The 21,917-nt window shown below is 51.3% G+C and overlaps 2 protein-coding genes and 2 pseudogenes across 2 annotated transcripts; all 4 read left to right on the top strand.

Annotated features, from left to right (window-relative positions):
• Positions 1–5,051: 5,051 nt before the first annotated feature.
• On the top strand, positions 5,052–5,961 carry LOC125556587 (RING-H2 finger protein ATL8). Its single transcript, XM_048719287.2, has one exon. It carries the CDS (start codon positions 5,130–5,132, stop codon positions 5,727–5,729), a length of 600 nt encoding a protein of 199 aa, XP_048575244.1. The 5' UTR covers positions 5,052–5,129; the 3' UTR covers positions 5,730–5,961.
• Positions 5,962–6,513: 552 nt separating this feature from the next.
• Positions 6,514–11,059, top strand: LOC147972630 (uncharacterized). The gene is made up of 3 exons (XM_087524414.1): positions 6,514–7,692; positions 8,961–9,253; positions 9,832–11,059. Exons 1-3 carry the CDS (start codon positions 6,514–6,516, stop codon positions 11,057–11,059), a joined length of 2,700 nt encoding a protein of 899 aa, XP_087380540.1.
• Positions 11,060–14,601: 3,542 nt separating this feature from the next.
• LOC125510373 (RING-H2 finger protein ATL80 pseudogene) lies at positions 14,602–15,479 on the top strand (annotated as a pseudogene).
• A 5,236-nt stretch (positions 15,480–20,715) lies between these two features.
• LOC147972631 (RING-H2 finger protein ATL80 pseudogene) lies at positions 20,716–21,732 on the top strand (annotated as a pseudogene).
• The last annotated feature ends 185 nt before the right edge of the window (positions 21,733–21,917 follow it).

Here is a 21,917-nt window from a genome sequence, read left to right on the forward strand (position 1 = left end):
ATGGTCAAGTGGAGGGAGGCGTCGATCACGCACGGCGGCGGCGAGGCGGTCGTGCTCACCCCCGTCGTGTCCCGTCGCGTCGCGTGGTGGCCGGCATCCGGCAAAGGTGGTGGCGCTGGGCGCGCGGGATATATTAGGCCGCGATGTGATGTTGACGCGATATGCCGATGCGTAGAGTAGGTACGCCGGGCTGCACGGACGCGTGTGCGTACGGACGGAGGACCATCGCCATGAATGAGTGCTCTCATGCCGTTCATGGCCATCCGTCGACGGTCGGGCCCACCTACGAATGATGAGTTGATGACCGAACCCATGCAAGCAAATGCAACAACGGATGGACGTGCGGGCAACCAACGCAACGACCCATTTGGTCCGCTAGCGCCCGTTTGTGTTGTTCGGTGTCCGTGCAGATTCATTTATTAGAGCATCTTCACCGGCAGCAGCAAAAACCACGCGAACGGCAAAATGCGATTCTAATGTGCGTGGGATCATTTCGCGGGCTCCAACGGTGGCGGAAAACTCAGACGCGCGGGAAACGACTGCGCGTGCGTGAAAAAACGGAAGGTCGCGTGCGTTATATTTGGTGCACCGCTTCCGGCGCGTCTATAAATTGCTGCGCTCGCCACGCGGCCTCCCATCGCTATCCACGTCGTCACGCGCTTTTTTCCCGCTTCCTCTGCCGCTTCCTCACCCTGCCACCGACACGCCACCACCGCGCCACCAGGCCGGCGCGCCGTCGAGGATCTTTACGCTATCGCAGCGTCCGCGAGCGCCCCTCCGGCGCCTTCTACGCTGAGATTCGGTCCGGAGACGCCCGCCTCGGCTTCGGCACGTTCGAGAACGCGTACGACGCGGCGGCGTGGCGCCTCGGGAGGCCTCGCCCACAGATATGAACTTCCACGATGTCTGGACGTGCGAGCAGGCACAGGCCATCGCCCCTCCGCCGCGGCTAATAACTGACGCCGGCCGTCGGCGGCGGCAACGCCGCCTCCTCATCGCCGAGGTGGAGGAGCAAGCCATGGCGGAGTGGCGCCAGCGCCATTAGGAGGACGTCGCCAACGTGAACGCCTTCTAGGTGCAGATGAGGCCAAGGCGGCGCGCGAAACGGACGGACAGGCGTCGTTGGAAGGCACTGGCGATATTGCAGTGCGATCTGGGAGCGGCATCATTCTTCTCTAGCAATGATGAGCGGTGAGAAGACGCGTGGCTTGATATATCGGACAACACAAGCGAGGAGGAGGACAACGATTCGGAGTAGTTTCTAGTTTCATTGTCGTTTTTACCTATCTATGCTAGATGAACTATCTATGTATCGCTTTTTTATCTATGTATTTGCTTTTTTTATCTATGCCTATGGTTTTTGTTTTGTTTTGAGTGCATAGCGTAGTTTTTTTTTGTAGCGCCTATTAATTGGAGCGGCTCGCGCGCGTTATAATTTGCAGCGACCGCTGAAGCAAGTGCTTCTCGCCGCACAAAAACTCACGAACAACACGCTGCAAATGCTTTTTAGCGTGGCGCGTGGCTGTTGGAGATAATCTTACAATACAAATTTGTCTTATATTTGGATCGAAGACGAAAACAAAGTAGACATTTTCTGTGTCCTCTTTGTCTGCCTCTATCCGCTGCATGCGAGGCATGGCTATATGTGGTAGACCCATTTCTCTCTCTCTCTCTCCCCGCTGGTCCACCCACCCACGCAGCACATCCCGCCTCCGTTTCTCTCTGCCACTCGTCCCTGTCGGCGCCCGTCGCGGGCAGACGCTTATATGTGCCGACGCTCGTTCCTGCCGGCGCCCAGCCACTGCGAGCTTCACTGGCTGCTCCGTGTGTGGCGAAATGTTAGGGTGGGCATGTCAAAAAAGGGCCAGCTACCGTTGGGCGCACTGATAATCCAAACAAAAAAGTGACCAGTTCGTCCGTTAGGCCGACCGAAACAGACGAAACACGGGTAGAGCGTCCATTTGAATCGATGCATTGAAGTTGCTCTTAATCTCCTCGTCAAAACGCGCTCCATACCTACCTTCATCATCGATCCACGTCGGCCGCTAGAAGAGCTGGTGGATCGAGCAGCGATTAGGGCCTTCTCCGATTACGGCGGATTGCGGCGGTGATCAAGCAGCCACCAATCAGGCGGGTGCTGACAATGTGAGAGGGAGGTAGGGTTTATAGTAGTAGTAGTATACAATTTTGTAATGGGTCTAGTAGGCACTGCGCTTAACAAATCGTCTTATCATCTCCTTTTCACAGACGCATTGCTTTGTAGCAGTAGCATCTGACCACCCAGCCATGCGAAGTGCAACGCGGGACGGGGCACCAAGTTTCCCTAGGAATCGATTCGAATGTTCCTTGACCTCTCGCGCCCCGTACCCTCGAAGTACTATTTAGACTCCGGCCACCGCCGGCGGCAGCACCGATCAATCCACGTCGATCGTCCGGTAAACTAAAGAGCAGGCTTTGCTGGCTAAGCAGTCAGCAGGAACGTATTAAGCCAATCATGCCGGCGTCTGACCGTGTAAGGGTTAGATAGATATACAATCTTATCTTGCGCCCTGGGTGGGTGTGGTGCTCGATCGAGTAGACAATTCTCTTTTACGCTTTGCTTTGCCAATTTGCCCGCCTTTGGATCCCGTCGGTTAGTTCTAACCACACATGATAGCCGATTGAGATCCAGATAACAAGTGGCCGGGGGAAAGGAGCTTAAAGAAAAGAAAACGTGATCGGTGATCCAGTTAAAAGCCAGAGGGCAAAGGTGGCAGCTGGGAGCTGGGGGGCGGTGTCCCAACTCGCGCGGAGTGGCCGGGTCGCCGTCCCAACCCCGGCAGCCGGAGTCCGTCCGTCAATGGCGTCGGAACGGGGCCGCCACTAGCTAGGCCATCACCAATGATCTCGGTCGTGAGTGGCGGTTTTAGGCCAGCGCCGGAGCGCAGCGCAGCGGAGCACGTGTTGCCGGGCAATTTGCGCCGTGCCGTGTGCTACGCACGCACGCCGGCCAATCCTCCCCGTCAAGGGCTCTTTGCATGGCATGTCCTGTATTCTCCAATGAAGTTGCACAGAAGCATGCATGCATGCATGCATTGAACCAAGACGGTTTCTCTATCTATGTGAACACCGTGGACTATAGTCTATAGTACAGACGCGCTGGTACAGATGACCACTGACAAAGTGTACCTTGGTCCTTGGGATCGGACACGAGCTGCTCCTGGCATGTGATGTGCGGAAGGCGCCTATGGTTATCCGGATCTCTGGGTTTTGGTTTGGTTTTGACACACGAACCTGACGTGGCGGGACACCCTACACATGGGTCTGCTGACTCTGGTCGGTCTCGTCTCACGTTGCTCCTACTCTATGCTACGTGGGCGCCACGCGCAAGGCTATTTTCTTCTTTCTCCAATGCCAATTGTCCCTTCGATCATCGGCGTTTTGTTTGTCTTCTGCTCATGCTTTTGGCCGTGGAATCTCTCTAGACGAACTCGACGAGATGGGCCCCCATGTCGTAAGATCATATATATGTATGTGTGCGTGTGATACATAAATATATATATATATAGGACAATAATAAGAGTAATCTTTCAACCACACATCTTTAGTTTAAAATTTGACTATTATAATTACTGGACAATGCCATATTACGACAGAAATACTCAAAAGATAGCAAAACAAAACTAAAATGACATGATTACCTAAAAAAGAAACAAATTCGACTCACTCCATCGACAACAATAATACTCCATTGATGCAAAGTCATTAAAGGCACTATCAAGATCAACATCAGATGAGTTATCATCCGAAAAAGCTTCTTAGGCAACGTAGCATGCTGTGTCCTAAAATTATAAAAGTAAAGAGTATACAAAGAATTAGAAATTTATAGATCGGATGAGCGAAACCCTAGATATGGACATAGAATGACTAAAGATTAGGATGGTTGAATGTATACTATGTAGAAGAGTATACATAAAAATTTTGAAACTTCAGATGGATAGTTGAATACCTAGTAAAGAAACTAATGAAATTGAGGGATCGATGAATGGATCAGGAGTCGTGGATACGTACTGTCCTGACGCTCACATACGTATAACGTATTAACCTATTGCCGGATGGCCGGGTTGCCGGCACGGCCGCACAGCGCAACAACAGTCTGCCGGACTGCCGCGCGCAGCAGCGACAACGAGCGGCCAAGGTGCTTAGCGGCAGAGTGACGGGCCGACGACACGACGAAAGACGAACCGACGATTGAAGGCACAAGCCAGATCTTCCGATTGATTTGTTTCACATGTATACGCGTGCGCTGTGCGGCCGTCGTGGCTGATGCTTCGCTAATCTCTACCTAGCTATCTTTTTTTTTTTACTTTCTACCTAGCTACCTGACGGGCCAAGCACATTTCATTTATTTTTCCACATAATTTTTTCCTTATCTATTTTTTTGCTTATACTCTATATGTATACACATCATGGGCCCCCCTTCGGCCTGGGCCCTGGGCCGCCGCCCCTCTGCCCATGCCCCAGGGCCGGCCCTGTCTCTCTCGTGCCCCCCTCCTTCACACGACAGCATATGCTCATTTGCACGTCCGATAGATCGGTTCACTACGTTTGAGATGCATGGCTGCAGCATGCACCGTGACTAGCAACAGTAAAATTGTAGTAATGTCTGCATCTTCGCCTGGAGTTGCACCACCTTCCCTTTCTTAATGCACGTTGCAGCATTATTGTGCCAATAATATTAAGAAGAAGGAAAAGACCGGAAGTGGCACAGGTTAATTTGTCCAGACCGACAGGTCGCGCCTAATTGGGAATGTGACATGTGCCCAGTTGTAGCAAAAAAAGAGCCAGGCCATGGAATGAAAAAGGCAGAGAGAATGTGGCTTGCAATGAAAACATGCCATGCCACCAGAATTTTCAAGGTAGGAGAATGCATGGTTCATTCGAAAGTGATACTCCCACTTAGCATGAGCCTCATTATGAATCATATCCCTCCACCTGATGAAGCCACTTGGAGTATTATGAGCTAATCCCAGACCCTATAAAAACGCAGCACCCAGCACGCAACTCCTCCCTCCTCCACTCCAGCGCTCCTCCCTCCCTGCTCACATCTCAGACTTCCTGCCCCACAGAGAAGAGAACCAACGAGAAAAATGCCGCGCCACCTGCTGCAGCAGTCCGTCGACCGGCTCGCCGCACTGGCCGCGCCTCCGGCAGCCGCCATGGCGCACGGCGGGACGAGCGTGCACACGGACACGCTGCTCATCCTGGCGGCGGTGCTCTGCTTCCTGCTCTGCGTGGTCGGGCTCGCCATGGTGGCCCGCTGCTCCCGCCTGTGCAACCCCTCCGCCTTCTCCGTCGACGCGCCGGGGGCAGTGGCGGCGCCGTGCAAGGGGATCAAGAAGAAGGCGCTGCAAGCGCTGCCCACCGTGTCGTGGAGGCCGGAGCAGGGCGACCAGGAGGAGGCGGGGGAAAAGCCGGAGTGCGCCATCTGCCTGGCGGAGTTCGCGCCCGGCGACGAGGTGCGCGTGCTCCCGACGTGCGGCCACGGCTTCCACGCCGCCTGCGTCGACGTCTGGCTGCTCTCCAGCTCCACCTGCCCATCCTGCCGCCGCGCCCTCGTCGTGTCGCCGCCGCCGTCGGCCACCGAGCCGCCCCCTCCCCAAACATGTTGCGAGCGCGCCGACGTCCTTGCGGCGCAGGCCTCGGCCGCCGTCTCTGGCCCCGGCCGTTGCCGGCCGTCGGCACAGTAGCGTCTCCGCCGCAGCAACTTAATTAGTATGCTCGCGACGTGCATACGACACACACACGTCACACGTATATAGCCGCTCTTTGTCAATAGATCTTGGCCAGCAGGTAGTACTACTACGTACGTACAAAATGCAACTGTACAGTGTGCGAGATGGCGCATCTCACTTGATTTGTGTTGGCAGCATTTTCATCCATCTGGAAATACTTTCAAACCACCTTCTTTTTTCGACGATACTTTCATATCAATTTCTTTTTTTTCCAATTGGGATTGCTGGATGTGCAAACCGCACAGGTTCGGGTGGACGTGCTCTCTTTTCGGCACCATATTAATTTCATCAGCTAAACAAAAGAGCGGAAATTCAGAAAGTGAAAAGGGAATATACTACAGACGTGGGTGCTGTAGGTCGTGGCATGCATAAAAGCGCGCGTACGGCAGCTATGGTTTAGGTAAAGATCATCGTCGTCACTCATCACCCAGATGTGTACATGTAGACCGTGTTGAAATATCTCATGTAGGCCTATGGGCCGGCGCATATACTTTTGTTAAAGGGTTAGTTAGTTAGAGATATACTAGTATCTAGTTTAAACTCTCATCTCTATCTATTCTTTCTTGTACTTCAAGTTATGTATGCGCTTATGGGATAAGCCCCATCGTTATCAATAAATACCCGCGGCCCTCTCTCGAGAGGGTAGAACGCTTCCATCATATTTTCTACATGGTATCAGAGCATCCTCTTCCTCCACGTTCTGAACCCTAGAAACAAATCCATCTACACCAAAAACCCGATGGCGTCTTCATCATCAACCCCAGCTGGTTCCGGCCTTGGTTCTCAGGTCCCAGAGAAGCTAACCAGGGAGAACTATCTCTTGTGGAGGGCACAAATCCTCCCCCACTTCCTCGGCGCAGGGCTCTATGGCTACCTCGACGGCTCCATCACGGAGCCAGAGAAGCTCGCCGTTGTCAAGAACAAGGACGACAAGGATCAGACGATCCAAAACCCAGCGTATGACACATGGATCAGGCAGGACCAGCAGGTCCTCGGGCACATCCTGAACAACCTGACAAGAGATGTGCTCGTCTCCGTCGCCTCCATCCGGACTGCTCACGCACTCTGGACAAGCCTCGGTAACATGTTTGCTTCACAGTCTCGTTCACGCATCAATAACCTTCGCATCTCCCTCGCCAATGCTCAGAAAGGTACCCAATCTGCTGCGGCGTACTTCTCCCGGATGCGAGGCTTCGCAGATGAACTTGCTGCGGCCGGGAAGCCACTGGAGGAAGATGAACTTGTCTCCTTCATTGTCGCGGGGCTGGACCTCGACTACAACTCTGTGGTCTCAGCCCTGGACGCCCGCACCGAACCAGTCACCGTCGACCTCCTCTACTCGCAGATCTGCAACTTTGATCAGCGAGTGGAGCTCTTCACGGGCGGCGCCGGTGGCGGAGGATTCAAGTCCTCTGCTAACACCGCCGCACGTCATGGTGGACCGCCGCCTCCTCAAGGCAAGCAGCAGCAGAAGCCAAACGGTGGCGGCTACGGCGGCGGCTATGGTGGCTACAACAAGAAAAGGCAGGGCGGCGGCGGGCGTCCTTTCTACAACAACAACAAGGGCGCCCGATCAGGTGGTGCACCAGGCGGTCCCGGAGGTCCAGGAGGCCCCGGTGGCCCGGCACCTGGCAACAACAATGCAAGGGGGAATGATCCCATCCAGTGCCAGATCTGTGGTAAGCTTGGCCATAGTGCCAAAGATTGCTGGTACAGGTTCGATGATGACGCACTGGAAGAAAAAGTTGTTGCTACTGCCCAATACGGGGTGGATACGAACTGGTACGTCGACAGTGGGGCGACTGACCACCTCACAGGAGAGCTGGAGAAGCTAACTATCCGTGACAAGTATCGCGAGCAAGATCAGATCCATGGTGCAAACGGAACAGGTATGAGAATAGATCATGTTGGTCAGTCAGTATTACATACCTCTAGCCGACCCATTCATCTTAAAAAAATTCTTTATTCACCTCATGCTAGAACAAATCTCCTCTCTGTTCATCGTATTGCTTTGGACAATCATGTTTTTCTTGAGTTTCATCCTTTTTTTCTTCTTGATTAAGGACCAAACAACGAGGAGAATTCTCTACAGAGGTAGATGCGTTGGTGGGCTCTATCCGTTGATTCCGCATGTTAGGAGTTCCAATAAACAAGGTCTTGGTGTCACCACATTATCTTCGGCAAGGTGGCATAATCGTCTAGGGCATCCTTCTTTTACTATTGTTCATCGTGTGCTTAGGAAAAATAAGCTCCCGTTTGTTGGTGAGCCTAACAATGAAACAGTTTGTGATTCATGTCAGAAAGGAAAAAGTCATCAGCTTCCTTATCCCGTGTCAACTAGTGTCTCTTCCAAACCATTAGAACTCATTTTTTCTGATGTATGGGGGCAAGCACCTCTTTCTGTTGGCAGATACAAATATTATGTAAGCTTTATTGATGACTATAGCAAGTATACTTGGATCTATCTTCTCAAGAATAAATCTGATGTGTTTCAAGTCTTCCAAAATTTCCAAGCACTCGTTGAACAAAAATTCAATAGTAAGATTATCTCAGTTCAGTCAGACTGGGGTGGTGAGTACGAAAAATTGAACCCTTTCTTCCAAAAATTAGGGATTTCTCACCATGTTTCTTGCCCTCATGCTCATCAACAGAACGACTCGGCTGAACGTAAGCACAGACATATCGTTGAGATTGGTCTGTCCCTACTTGCTAATGCATCTATGCCCCTCAAGTTCTGGGATGAAGTTTTTCTCACTGCCACTCATCTTATAAACATTCTACCTAGTCGAGTTATCAACTTTGAAACACCCACCGAACGTCTCCTACACAGTACACCAAACTATGCTTCTCTCCGCGTCTTTGGGTGTGCGTGTTGGCCAAACCTACGGCCATATAATTCGAGAAAGTTTTCTTTCCGGTCAAAACAGTGTGTGTTCATTGGGTATAGCCCCCAACATAAAGGCGTCAAGTGCCTTGATGTTTCCACCGGTCGGGTGTGTATCTCCCGTGATGTCGTTTTTGATGAGACAGTCTTTCCGTTTAGAGATCTCCATCCAAACGCCGACGCTCTCTTACAAAAAGAGATTCTCCTTCTTCCTGCTCATCTTTCCGGCTTAGATCAAGGGGGCAACAATACTACTGATCACATGAATAATTCTCATGCTACTAATCCTATTGATGGTGCAGAAAGTACAGAAATTTTTCGTGCAGAAAATGGCGCTAAAAACAGTGCATATCAGCCCATATTTCATGCTCTGGAAGAAGATGAATGCACGCGACACAAGGACGATTCGCCTGCGCCTGTGCATGCCTCGGGATCCGCAGGCGAGCGATCCCATGCAGATACGCCGCCGCCAGCGCGACATGATTCTGCCTCAGGACGCACGGGCGGCAACGGCCCATGCGGGGCTGAAGCGGGCCGCTCTCCACCCGCCACGCGTGCTGCGGGTCCACGGCTGTCCCCCACTCACGCGCCTGAGGTGGGTCCCGACGCGCGTGCAGACGAGGCTGCGTCAGACGGCGATGCGGTCGCTGCCTCGCCCATCCAGTCCGGTTGGGGATCTCCCTCTGGTTCGCCAGATGCAGGATCCTCATCGGAATCGCCACCACACAGGCCTGCACGATCGGGTGTGGGATCTTCTGCGCCCGGACCAGGGGGCGCTACACGCACCAGCACGCGACTTCAAACAGGAAAAATTCAGCCTGTAAATTACAAAAATATTTTGAAATTTGGTTTAACCTGTACAACAGGGGAACCACGTTCGGTTGATGAAGCCTTGACAGATCCAAAATGGAAGAAGGCCATGGAAGAAGAATATATGGCCTTGAGGAAAAATGAGACGTGGCACTTGGTTCCACGTAGTCAAGGTAAGAATTTGATAGACTGTAAGTGGGTTTATAAAATTAAAATGAAAGCAGATGGCACGGTTTATAGATACAAGGCCAGGCTAGTGGCAAAAGGTTTTAAACAGAGGTATGGAATAGATTACGAGGATACCTTTAGTCCGGTTGTCAAAGCTGCTACTATCAGATTGGTTTTATCTGTTGCTGTGTCTAGGGGATGGAGCCTACGACAGTTGGACGTGCAGAATGCGTTTTTGCATGGTGTTCTGGAAGAGGAGGTTTACATGAAACAACCACCTGGGTTTGAAAACAAGAATGCACCCTTTCATGTGTGCAAACTTGATAAGGCTCTTTATGGTCTGAAACAGGCCCCAAGAGCATGGTATCATCGCTTGAGTATGAAGTTGCAAGCTATTGGTTTTGTTCCTTCCAAGTCTGATATTTCATTGTTTATTTTCAACAAGTCCAAAATAACAATGTACATGCTCATATATGTTGACGATATTATCATTGCAAGCTCATCTGATGAAGCAGTGACAGCACTCCTAAAGGACCTGGGCTCTGAGTTTGCCTTGAAAGACTTGGGAGATTTGAACTTCTTTCTCGGCATTGAAGTAAAAAGGAACAAAGATGGTATTGTCTTGTCTCAAGAAAAATATGCTAATGATCTCTTGAAAAGGGTTGGAATGCAGGATTGCAAGCCTTCGCCAACTCCATTATCCAGTTCAGAGAAACTGTCCTTGTATGAAGGAGAGATCCTAAGTCAGGAAGATAGCACTCAGTACAGAAGTATGATTGGTGCACTTCAATACTTAACTCTTACTAGACCAGATTTATCTTTTGCCGTAAATAAGGTATGTCAGTTTCTGCATGCACCTACCACCTTGCACTGGACTGCAGCTAAGCGTATTTTGAGATATGTGAAGTATACAGTAAATGTTGGACTATTATTCAGCAAGTCTCAATCCACACTTGTCAGTGCATTTACTGATGCTGACTGGGCTGGCAGTGTTGATGATAGACGGTCCACAGGTGGTTTTGCAGTTTTTCTTGGTCCAAATTTGATATCATGGTGTGCAAAGAAACAGGCTACTGTCTCCAGGTCTAATACAGAAGCTGAGTATAAGGCACTGGCTAATGCCACTACAGAAATTATCTGGCTTCAGTCTTTGCTGAAGGAACTTGGAGTGATACAAGTGCAAACTCCTTGTTTATGGTGTGATAATCTTGGCGCCACTTATCTTTCTGCTAATCCAGTGTTTCATGCCAGAACGAAACATATCGAGATAGATTTTCACTTTGTCAGAGAACGTGTTGCCAACAAGGAGTTGGACGTTCGGTTTATTCATTCTGGAGATCAGATTGCAGATGATTTTATCAAGGCGTTGCCTACAAGGAGTTTTGAGAATTTTAGACGTAATCTCAACTTGATCAAGTTGTGATTAAGGGGGTGTGTTGAAATATCTCATGTAGGCCTATGGGCCGGCGCATATACTTTTGTTATAGGGTTAGTTAGTTAGAGATATACTGGTATCTAGTTTAAACTCTCATCTCTATCTATTCTCTCTTGTACTCCAAGTTATGTATGCGCTTATGGGATAAGCCCCATCATTATCAATAAATACCCGCGGCCCTCTCTCGAGAGGGTAGAACGCTTCCATCATATTTTGTACAGACCGACCGGTAGCTTTAGCGCAAGAGGGTCAAGTGCCGATCATGGCCGCGCCGCGGCGGTCGCGCTCGCCCCCGTCGCGTCATGGCCGGCATTCGGCAAGGTGGTGGCGCCGGGCACGCACGCACGCCGGATATTTTGGGCCGTGATGTGATGTGCCGCGATGCGGTGGGTACAGTACGTACGCCGGGCTGCACGGACGCGTGTGCGTAAGGACGGCGGACACGGCGGCCCCATCGCCATGAGTGGTCGCGGGAGGTTCTCTCGTGCGGTTCATCGCCATCCGTCGACGGTCGACCCCGCCGACGAATGATGGGCTACCCATGCAAGCAGATGCAACAACTCTGCACCTAATTTCCACGTCAAATCAAATCGCTTCGGGTGTTTCCTCCACCTCCGGCGCTCGATAGCTTGGCTACAATGCTTCTTCTCTGGCCCCGGCGGCGGCGTGGGCATGGATGGATCCACGTCGGCCGGTAGAAGCGCGAGCATTTTACGATTACGCCACCAATCAGGCGGTTGTTGACCATGGGAGGGAGGGCTTATAGTAGGAGTACAATTTTGTGATGCGTCTAGTAGGCACTGCGCTTTACAAGTCGGCTTATCGTCTCCTTTTCACGTACGCATTGCTTTGTGCTAGTATTTTTTGTTCCCTTTTCGATGCCATTAGTTCTAGCCATCATGATTGTCATCTGGATAACAAGTGGGCAAAATGTAAAAGAAACGTGACCCAGTTAGACCCAAAGCGCAAAGGCAGAGGGGAGGAGGAGACTCGGGGAGGGGGCATGTCCCAACTCCCAACTCGATCGGTAGAGCGGGCCGCCGGCCAGCCGCCGGGGGCGTCCATCCATGGATATCTGGGGTCGCCTCGCCACTAGGCTAAGCTAGCTCCACCTGACCGCCGTCCATCGCCAGTGGCGGTTTTAGGCCGCACGCCAATCTCGACGAACCAATTTCTCCCGTCAGCTTTCTTTTGCTTGTTTGTAGCTTTTGATTCATTAGAGCATCTGTAGCGGATTTTGCAAAATGGCCTCTAGCAAATTCATTTGAAGGTTCTCTCGAAAACGATTTTTTGGTACCACGTGGGCTCCGGCGAAACAGATCCACAAAACTGTTTTTAGGGTTTTAGGCAAATTCATATTTTTTAACAATATAATGTATATACAACAACAACATAAATAGATAAGCAAAAATTTATGGTGTTCCAGCATCATACAATACAATAATCATCTCATTACAACAAATGTTCAAATCCGAATAAATTAAACAATAACAAACGTTTGGAATGAAAAGAATTGTTCAAATCATACATGAATACAAATATGATCAAATGAATAAAATGGGAGTCCACTGGGAGTGAAAGCTCCCACTCCTTCGCTGGGCACACGATGTGGGATGTCGCTGACGGCACCATGCTCCAAAATACAGGAATGAGCTCCAGCCCACGCGCAGATGAATCATGTGAGGATGGACAGGAGGCTAGAACAATAATGAGCTTCGGGGAGAGAGAGCTTTGCCACCGATGCTACCACCTTTTCTTGGGTGAAACTGCTATGCAGACGATGGATCGATCGCACGATAGTTGCACGATGCCATATCCAGCCATTTGCTCGACTTTGATGATATGCATGGACGACCTGATGTGCAGCGCCGTGCACAAATTGTCCGCACATCGTCGTCTGCGTAGCAGCGCTCTTTTTTGAGGGACTCATGTGTGAGCTCAGGGAGAAAAGGAGGATATGTTGGCTCGCAGAGACATTATTAACGGTTTCGATACCTAGCGGTAGAGAATCGATCATCCACATCTGCATTGAGATTTGTGCTGGGACCCACCTATTAAATATCAATTGTTGCTATACAAATGAGTTTGCTACAATATACTCTCCCAGTCTCGGATTACTTGTCGTATAAATGAAGAGAAATGGATTATCTAGAACTAAAAATACATCTAAATATATTTATTTCTGCGACAAGTAATTCAAGAAAAATTCAAGACGGAGGGAGTACATAGTAATACGGCTGACATGCAGGGGCTTTTGTCAGGCAGAGTACTACAATCCAGGGCTTGCCTTTTGTGAGAAAAGTACCACACAGGAGGGATTGGTGGTGGCTCAAGATGGCAATGGGGCCATGAAACCCGCGTCCTCGCGGGTTCTTTTTACCCTATTAGAGGACGAAGATGAGTGTATTTTCTAACCCCACAGGGATGCTGCTGAGTAAATTATAATACCCGTCTCATCTCGCAGGTTCAAACCCGTTTCAGTAGTACCCAAATCTGGAACACGCCACACCCGTAAAATTACTGAGTATGGACCTTGGAATAGACATGAGCCGGCAAAAACTTAGCATCCTGCTTTGGCCACCACCACCCCTCCCCCCCCCCCCCCCCCCCATGCGCACACACACACAGTTTTTTTTTCAATCCATCCCACTTCCAGTAAAACATGAACCATGAATTGCCATCTCGTTGAACTATGTATGGCTGAAATATGCTCCCGTTTGTTGCTGAAATATGCTCATGTTTGTTACTGAAATATGCTACTGTTTTGTACTGAAATATGTTTTGAGTAGTTTGAATTTTCAGTCACATTTTCATTTCATTACTGGTTACTCCTATAGTTACTGAGCTCAGGCTAAAAAGGAGCGCCACCTACTAGTGGGACCCGGTTGTCAGATTTCCGTTGAAATGGTTGTTCTAATATAATTTGTGCTTTTTATTACTGGTTAGTCCTATAGCCCTTGTTCCCTAGAGAGTTTGATTATCAATTATCCCGGACCTAAATGTTGTGTATTTGCATTAGCACGTACTTCCTTCGTCTCATAATAGACTAGTATAAAAAGCGCTCTTATATTATCGAACGGAGGGAGAACCTATGGTTGGTTGGTTTGCTTAAATGTTCAGATACGTATGTACGATCGTATAGTACACTGGTACCATTATTTGTGACTGTGATCAAGTACTCAAAACCAGAAAATCTTCAAGGGTCAAAGGTTTTCCGGGAAAGTGCGAGAGATGCTTGTATCTCCATCTCGAGTGCAAGATTCTAAATTTTAAATAAATGTACTCATAAGTAGCAAAGCATAGATTAAGTAGCCCAGATACGTCGCACCTAATTTGGGGAGTGACATGTACCCAGTTGTAGCAGAAATGGTGAAGAAAAAGGCAGGGAGATTGGAATGTAGCAATGGAAATATTCCACAGGAATGGTTCGAAAGTGACACTCACGCTTAGCATGAGCTTCGCTATGAATCATATCTTAGCATGACCGATCTAATCCTGACATTATAAAACCGCAGCTCAAACACCTAAACTCTTCCCTCCTTTGCAATCCCCACTGCACACAGCACACTGGCGACCTAAACCGGCCCCTCCATCCCCTGCTGCCACAGTGCTCTCAAGTCTCGTCTCACCCTGTCCCACCGAGAAAGAACGAGAATGCCGCGCCACCTGCTGCAGCAGCCCGTCGACCGCCTGGCCGCGATGGCCGCCGCGCCGGCCGTGGTGGCCGGCGGTGGGACGAGCGTGCACACGGACACGCTGCTCATCCTGGCGGCGGTGCTCTGTTTCGTGCTCTGCGTGGTCGGGCTGGGCATGGTCGCGCGCTGCTCCCGCATGTGCAACCCCTCCGCCTTCTCCGTCGACGCGCCGGGTGCAATGGCCAAGTCGCCGTGCAAGGGGATGAAGAAGAAGGCGCTGGAGTCGCTGCCCACCGTGTCGTGGCAGCCGGAGCCGAGGAAGGTGGACGAGGAGCGGCCGGAATGCGCCATCTGCCTGGCGGAGTTCACGCGCGGCGACGAGGTGCGCGTGCTCCCGCACTGCGGACATGGCTTCCACGCCGCCTGCGTCGACGTGTGGCTCCTCTCCAGCTCCACCTGCCCGTCCTGCCGCCGCGCCCTCGTCGTCGCGGCCGCCCAATCGCCGGCAGCCACCGAGTCTCCCCCTCCCCAGACGTGCCGTGAGCGTGCCGACGTAGTCGCGGCTGCGCAGGCCTCGGCCGCCGGCACAGTGGCCGACGAGTCCGGAGTCCGGACGAGGCGCTTCCACCTCTGACCTTTCTTTAGTGTCAAAAATATTTTTATATTTTGAGACGGAGGGAGTAGCTCTCTGTCGGTGGTATTTGTGCAGCTGGTACGTGCACGTACGTACAAAATGCAACTGTACAGCGTGCGATGGTGCATCACTTAGTTAATTTCTATCAGTAACATAAGAGCAACTCCAATGAACCGACCCAAACAGACGGTGTTTTTGTCCGCTTTTTGTCCGTTTGGATCGGCCGTTCGCCCGCCGTCCGCTCTCTTCAGTTTTGGGTCGGCAGTGCGTCCAATGGGCCGATCCATTTTCATGACCGCGCGCATTTAACATCGTGCCGTCGCCCTGATTTTGACGCTCCAGCACGCGGGAAAGGTTCGCGCGCGCTGGTTTTGGCGCTCCAACGCGTGAGAAAGGTTCGCGCGCGCAGCGGCCGGCGCTCGCTATAAAAGAAGGCGCTCTCTCCACACTCTATCGGCCGCCCACTCTCGCCGCCTCTGCGCCACCATGTCGATCCGCCGCCTACGCGCTTCGGATTTTCGCGGAGTCCGCGAGCAACGCTCCGGCGCCTTCTCCGCCGAGATCTAATTTCGCGAGAAACGTCTCGCCCTCGGCACCTTCGACACCGCAGAGGAGGCGGCCCGCGCACACGACGCGGCGGTGTGGCGCCTTCTGAGGCCTCGTCGGGATATGAATTTTCCCAACGTGTCGAGCCAGCGGGCGCAGGATCTGGCGCCTCTCCCGCGGCTTTTCACCGACGAGTATCGTCGTGTCCACCGGAGGCGGCAGCGTCGCCTCGCCATCGCAGAGAAGGACGTGGAAGCCTTGGTGCTGTGGCGTGGAGGCTACCCGCAGGACATCGTCGACGAGCGTCAGTTCTACAAGCAATTGAGATCGGAGAGGGACGCGAGGAGGAGGGAGCGAGCCGCCTATCGGGAGGACAAGCGTTCGCGAAAGCAGGCAGCTCAATTGAAATTGAAACTACGAGAAACGGCGGGTTGGGACTTTGAAGACGAGGCGTATGCTGACGCCTATATTCAGACATCGGAGGAGGACATTACCAAGTCGGATTCAGAAATCGACGAGTAGTGGTCTTTTCTTTTTATCTGTGTACGCTAAAATTATTTATGTATCCTTTTTTATCTAAAAAAATGGCCGGCGACGTAGCAGGCGGGCAAGGGTGTGAATCCAATGTGCCACCGACCAGCGGGCCCGGTGAGGAAAAAGGGCGAGCGCGCGTCCGTCTCGTGTCCGCGTCGACACAAATCCGGCTCAAAAATGGGCCTGAAATGGGTCGCCCGCGGACGAAAAACGGACGCGCGTCCGTTTGGGTCAGCGTGTTGGGCCGTCACTTTTGTCCGCACCGACTCAAACAAATGCGGGCGAACGAAATGAATCGCCCCATTAAAATTGCTTTAAATACTTGTAGATCGGTCACTTTCAGTTGATTGATTACTAACAAATTCTGGCCGGCTACACGGTCAAAAAGAAAAGAAAAAGATACAGACGTGTGTGCTGTACATTTGCATATACAAGAGCGTCTCCCTTGAAAGCTCACCGACCCATTAAATTAGGAATAATGCTACACATACATAGATTTACAAGGTTTTACAAACAGATAGATTGTGATTGAGGGTTAAAGGGGAGAAGGGGGGCACCTCATAAAAATTAGTTAAGGGAGCAACTAATTGACAAGGGCTCCTTTGAGAGTCTCACAATGATCAGCGCAGCGAGCTCTCAGTCGTCCGCTACGTGTCGCGCTATTGGCGCTTCCTCTAGATTTTGTTTTATTTCGTACACGTTTTCTGCTTTCTAAACGATTTTTTCAGGTTTTTTTAACGTTTCAGTTTTCCAATGGTCCTCCTAAGCTTTTGAATAAGAAGAAAATAAAAAATTTAAGCGGAAAAACGTGTTTTCTTTTTTTCACAAGAGTCACGGTTTTGCTTTGGCGAGGGACACTGTTTTGCTTTCGCCAGAGTCACGGCCGTGCCTCTCGGAAACAATTTTATTTTTTTCCTTTCGCGAGAGGCACGGTTTTGCTTCCGCAAGAAGCACGGTTGTGCTTTCGCGAAAGGCACGGCCGTGCCTCTCGGAAACGGAAAAAAAACGTGTTTTCTATTTTTTTTTCCTTCCGTGAGAAGCACATTGTGCTTTCGCGACAGTCACGGCCATGCCTCTCGGAAACAAAAAAAACAAGTTTTCTTTTTTTTTTCTTTCGTGAGAGGCACGATTTTGATTTCATGAAAGGCACGGTTGTGATTTCGTGAGAGGCATGACGTGCCTTTTTCGGAAAGGGAAAAACCCGTGCTTCCTGTTTGTTTCTTTCATGAAGAAAAAATTCAAAACCTATCAATATGGGATCTAGTTTTGAAGATCTCAACGCGAGGAATCCAACGGTGAAAATGGTTCGAGATTTAGACCCACGATTTAAGAGATAAACCATTTTAAATAAACGAATCTACGAAAAAAATGAAAACTTCCAGGTTGCGATAAGTAGCGCACATGCAACGCGCCACTTGTCGCAACCTAAGAAGGTCGGAATGATCTTTGTAACGAGCACTCCTTAATTAGTGATTTTCGTTAAATTACGGTGAATTTACAGTTCGCTTTAAAAAACAGGCCTAACCATTCCGTAAAAACGGCCCGGTCCGTATTCTTTTTATTATCGGCCCATAAACCGCCCCTTGATTCCCGCATGTATACTGTAGCGGCCGCTTTTTAGGGTTCGCATGCGGCATTTCCGTATCCCCCTCCGCTGCAAATCGTCTTCTCCGGCGAGAAATCCTTCTTCCTCCGGCCACTGTTTGCCGCGCGCAAAGGGAGCGAAAGTTCGCCTCGATTCTGAGCACAGGTCGCGAGAGGGGTGGCCGAGGGGGCCGCGACGGCTCGCCGCCATGCAAGCACGGCCATGACGACAAGGCGGGGAGCTCCTCCCTCCACCTGCCGATGGAGGATTGGCGCAAGGTGCAAGCGATGGTCGACGGGCCTGGAGCAACTTTGACCGGCTCGACGAGATCTTCTGGCCCGCGCCCAAGCGACTCCGGGAGGCGGAGCGCATGTGGTATGAGGCAAAGGAGGCGGCCGCCGTCGGTGAAGAAGGTGACGTGGCGTGGACGGCAGCGGTGCGGGAGGAATACGACCTGGCGTTCGTCTTCTCGAACTCGCTGATGGAGTACCACCTCCACGCAAGAAGTCTGATGATGATGAGAGTAGATTTATGTTTTTATTATGCTTTAAGCTAGTATAAATTCTGTCTCTCGTATGAATTTCGGCGATGTAAGTGACGCAAAGTGCTAGTTTAAATTATACAACATATGCTTACCAGATTTGATACTTCGTGCCGTTCAGGGTATTAAATTCGATTTACAGTATCTCGTAAACGAAATTTGAGGTACCACGGTTTGCTGGAAAGATGCTCTAAAGCACAAACGTACGGCCCGGCGCCTACGCTTTCGGTAAAGATGATCCTCGTCACCAAGATGCGTACATGTTCATGTCGACCGATGGCTTCAGTGTGGTCAAGTGTCAATCATGGCGGCGGTCGGGTCGTGCTCACCCCCGTCGCGTCGGCGACGTGGTGGCGCCGGCCGGGCACGCGGGATATTTTAGGCCGCCGTGATGATTGTGGAATGTACGCCCGCCGTCCATCGCCATGAATGATCGAGGGAGGTCTCTCTCTCTCCCCCTCGTGCGGTTCATGGCGATCCGTCAATCTCACGTATATAAATGATGCCCATTCCGACCACCCAAGCTACCCAGAGCATGCAAGTGCAACAACCAGTCGACGCTTTCTTCGAATTGCTTCTATCGATTCGATTCGAGGGTTCCTTGACCTCTCGCGCTCCGTACCCTCAAGTACTTTTTCAACCTTGGCCCCGGCACTGGCAGCCGGCGGCACGGCAAGGCAGCAAGCAGCTAGCAGCATCGATGGATCCACGTAGACCGGTTAAGGTGCATGGCAACCACCAACCAGGTCCAGGTCGGTGTTGACAATGGGATTATTGTCATGTATACAATCTTATCTTGCGCCCTGGGTGTGATCCATCGATCGAGTAGGGACTGATCCCCTTTGTTTATGGCATCGATCGCGTTATCCCGTCGGTCGGTCGGGCCTCCTTTACGCTTTGCTTTGCTTTGCCCTCTTTCGATCCTATTCTAACCACCATGATTGACATCTAGATTAGATCACAAGTGGCGGCAAAAGGAGGGCAGCTAAAAGGAAAGAAAACGTGATCGGTCGATCGATCCAATGGAATCCAAACGGGCATGCAGAGCGTCCCAAGTTGCATGCGCACAGCGGGCCGCCCAAATTCGTGCTGCCGGAGTCCATGCCGTCCGTCGGGCTCGCGCGGGGTCGCCACCGCACCACCCTAGGCCCGTATGCCATGGTGGTAGACTAGCTCCACCTGATCACTTGCTTATCTCGTCGCGACTCGGAGTGAGCGACGGTTTTAGGCCGCGCGCGTGTACGTGTTGCCGCGCAATTTGACCGACGACGACCAAATTCTTCTCCACGTTCATGCGTTGAATCGAGACGGGTTTTGCACTTGTAATAGCAAGCAGTGCCAAAAGTGAGTAGCACAAGTGGATGTGCATATTTTCCTTGCCTGGAATAAAAGGTTGGCGCGTAGAGTAGCGTAGGTAGGGCGCGCGGCGGATATGTTATCCGGATAGATAGATCTTGGCTTTGCTTTGGCGCACGTATCTGACGTGGCGGACGACAATACACACATGGGTCTGGTCGGTCACGCTCTCACCTCCCGTTGCCTTATTCCTGCCCATCGTACTAGCCAGTGTAGTAGGAGTAGCTGTTTCTCATCGTACGTGCGTGCTCGATCGGCCGGCTCACTTGAGATGCATGTTCATTCTGATAGGTATGTACGTATGTACTCTCCCTGTAAAGAAAATAAAAATATTTAGATCACTAGAGTCCGTAAAGAAATATAAGAGTGTTTAGATCATAAAGTGATCTAAACGCTCTCATATTATTTTACAGAGGGAGTACTAGACTATTTGTACGCCACTTTGACCGTGACCAAGTACAAGCAAAGTTGTAATATCTTCTTCTCGAGTACAAGTCTCGATCGAGATTTCATATCTTATGAAGAAGAAAGGCAGGAAGTAGCAATAGATCAATAACTTAATTAGTCCAGGTCGGTCGCACCTAATTTTGAGAGTGACATGTACCCAGTTGTAGCTGAAAAGATGAAGAAAAATGCAGGGAGTGAAGCAATGAAGACATTCAACGAGAATTCAAACAAGAATTGGTATAAAGTGACACTCCCACTTATATCTGCTTAATTATCAATCATATCCCTGCTACCTAAGCTTAGCCACCCACTTACTGTATGACCCGGCTAATCCTGGCACTAGCTATAAAAACAGCTGCAGGAGCACCCAACTCTTCCCTCCTCAATTCCGGCTACACAGCAAGCACACTGAGAGACGACCTAAACTGGCCCCGCGTGCTCGCTGGCACGGTGCTCCTCTCCTCATCCTGTCGTCCTCTCCACCGACCGGCCACCGAGAACGAACCAGACAATGCCGCGCCACCTGCTGCAGCAGTCCGTCGACCGCCTCACCGCGATGGCCGAGCCTCCGGCGGCCGCCATGGCCGGGGGTGCGACGAGCGCGCACACCGACACGGTCCTGATCGTGATCGCGGTGCTCTGCTTCCTGCTGTGCGTGGTCGGGCTGGCCATGGTCGCTCGCTGCTCCATGCTCTGCAACCCCTCCGCCTTCTCCGTCGACGGGCCGGCGGCCAAGGCGCCGTGCGGTGGCCTCGAGAAGACCGCGCTGCAGTCGCTGCCGACCGTGTCGTGGCGACCGGGACAGAGGGAGGTGGACGAGGAGGAGGGGGAGCGGCCGGAGTGCGCCATCTGCCTGGCGGAGTTCACGCGCGGCGACGAGGTGCGCGTGCTCCCGCACTGCGGCCACGGCTTCCACGCCGCCTGCGTCGACGTGTGGCTCCTCTCCAGCTCCACCTGCCCGTCCTGCCGCCGCGCCCTCGTCGTGGTGTCGCCGGCGCTGCCAACCACCCATCCTCCCGCGCGCGCGGCGACGTGCTGTGCGGCCACCGGCGCCGGCTCTGGCAGTTGCCGGTCATCATCGGCACCGTAGAGACGACCTTTAAAAGCTCTGTCGGTCCGCCCTCGCTGCAGTCTGCAGAGACACGGGCCAGCACACACGTACGTACATATTGTACAAATTAAGTTCAGACGTAGTCGCTCATGTACGTAGATACGCGCCATTTCATTAGTTTACATACATTTCCCATGTGTCATGTCATACATGTAAGTATACCGTATATGTACATGCAACCGGATGCATGCGATGGGTCGATGGTGCACCACTTAATATGTGTCTGTAAAAACATTTTTCCTCGTTAAAACCTGTGAATACATATTTACATACTCCCTTCGTCCTATAATATAAGACGTTTTTTTAACCTAACATAGCTTGCAAAAACCTCTTATATTGTGAGACCGAGGGAGTACATCTAAATCAGCCCCTCTACTAATTGGCTCATGCAGTCATGCATCCGTCTGCCTTTCTTCCTTAAGTTGCATGTGTGTAACATAGAGCACACGTACGGTAC

Source organism: Triticum urartu, chromosome 5A, assembly GCF_056163025.1.
Source record: "Triticum urartu cultivar PI428250 chromosome 5A, HENAU_Tu73, whole genome shotgun sequence".
Classification (NCBI taxonomy): domain Eukaryota; kingdom Viridiplantae; phylum Streptophyta; class Magnoliopsida; order Poales; family Poaceae; genus Triticum; species Triticum urartu.

Bases quoted from the DNA above. Each gene is read 5' to 3' on its own strand.
- LOC147972630 (XM_087524414.1), top strand. From the start codon at position 6,514: ATGGCGTCTTCATCATCAACCCCAGCTGGTTCCGGCCTTGGTTCTCAG. The intron at 7,693-8,960 runs GTATTACATACC...TTGATGGTGCAG, and splicing joins TAGATCATGTTGGTCAGTCA to AAAGTACAGAAATTTTTCGT. The intron at 9,254-9,831 runs GTGGGTCCCGAC...TGCTGTGTCTAG, and splicing joins CCCCCACTCACGCGCCTGAG to GGGATGGAGCCTACGACAGT.
- LOC125556587 (XM_048719287.2), top strand. From the start codon at position 5,130: ATGCCGCGCCACCTGCTGCAGCAGTCCGTCGACCGGCTCGCCGCACTG.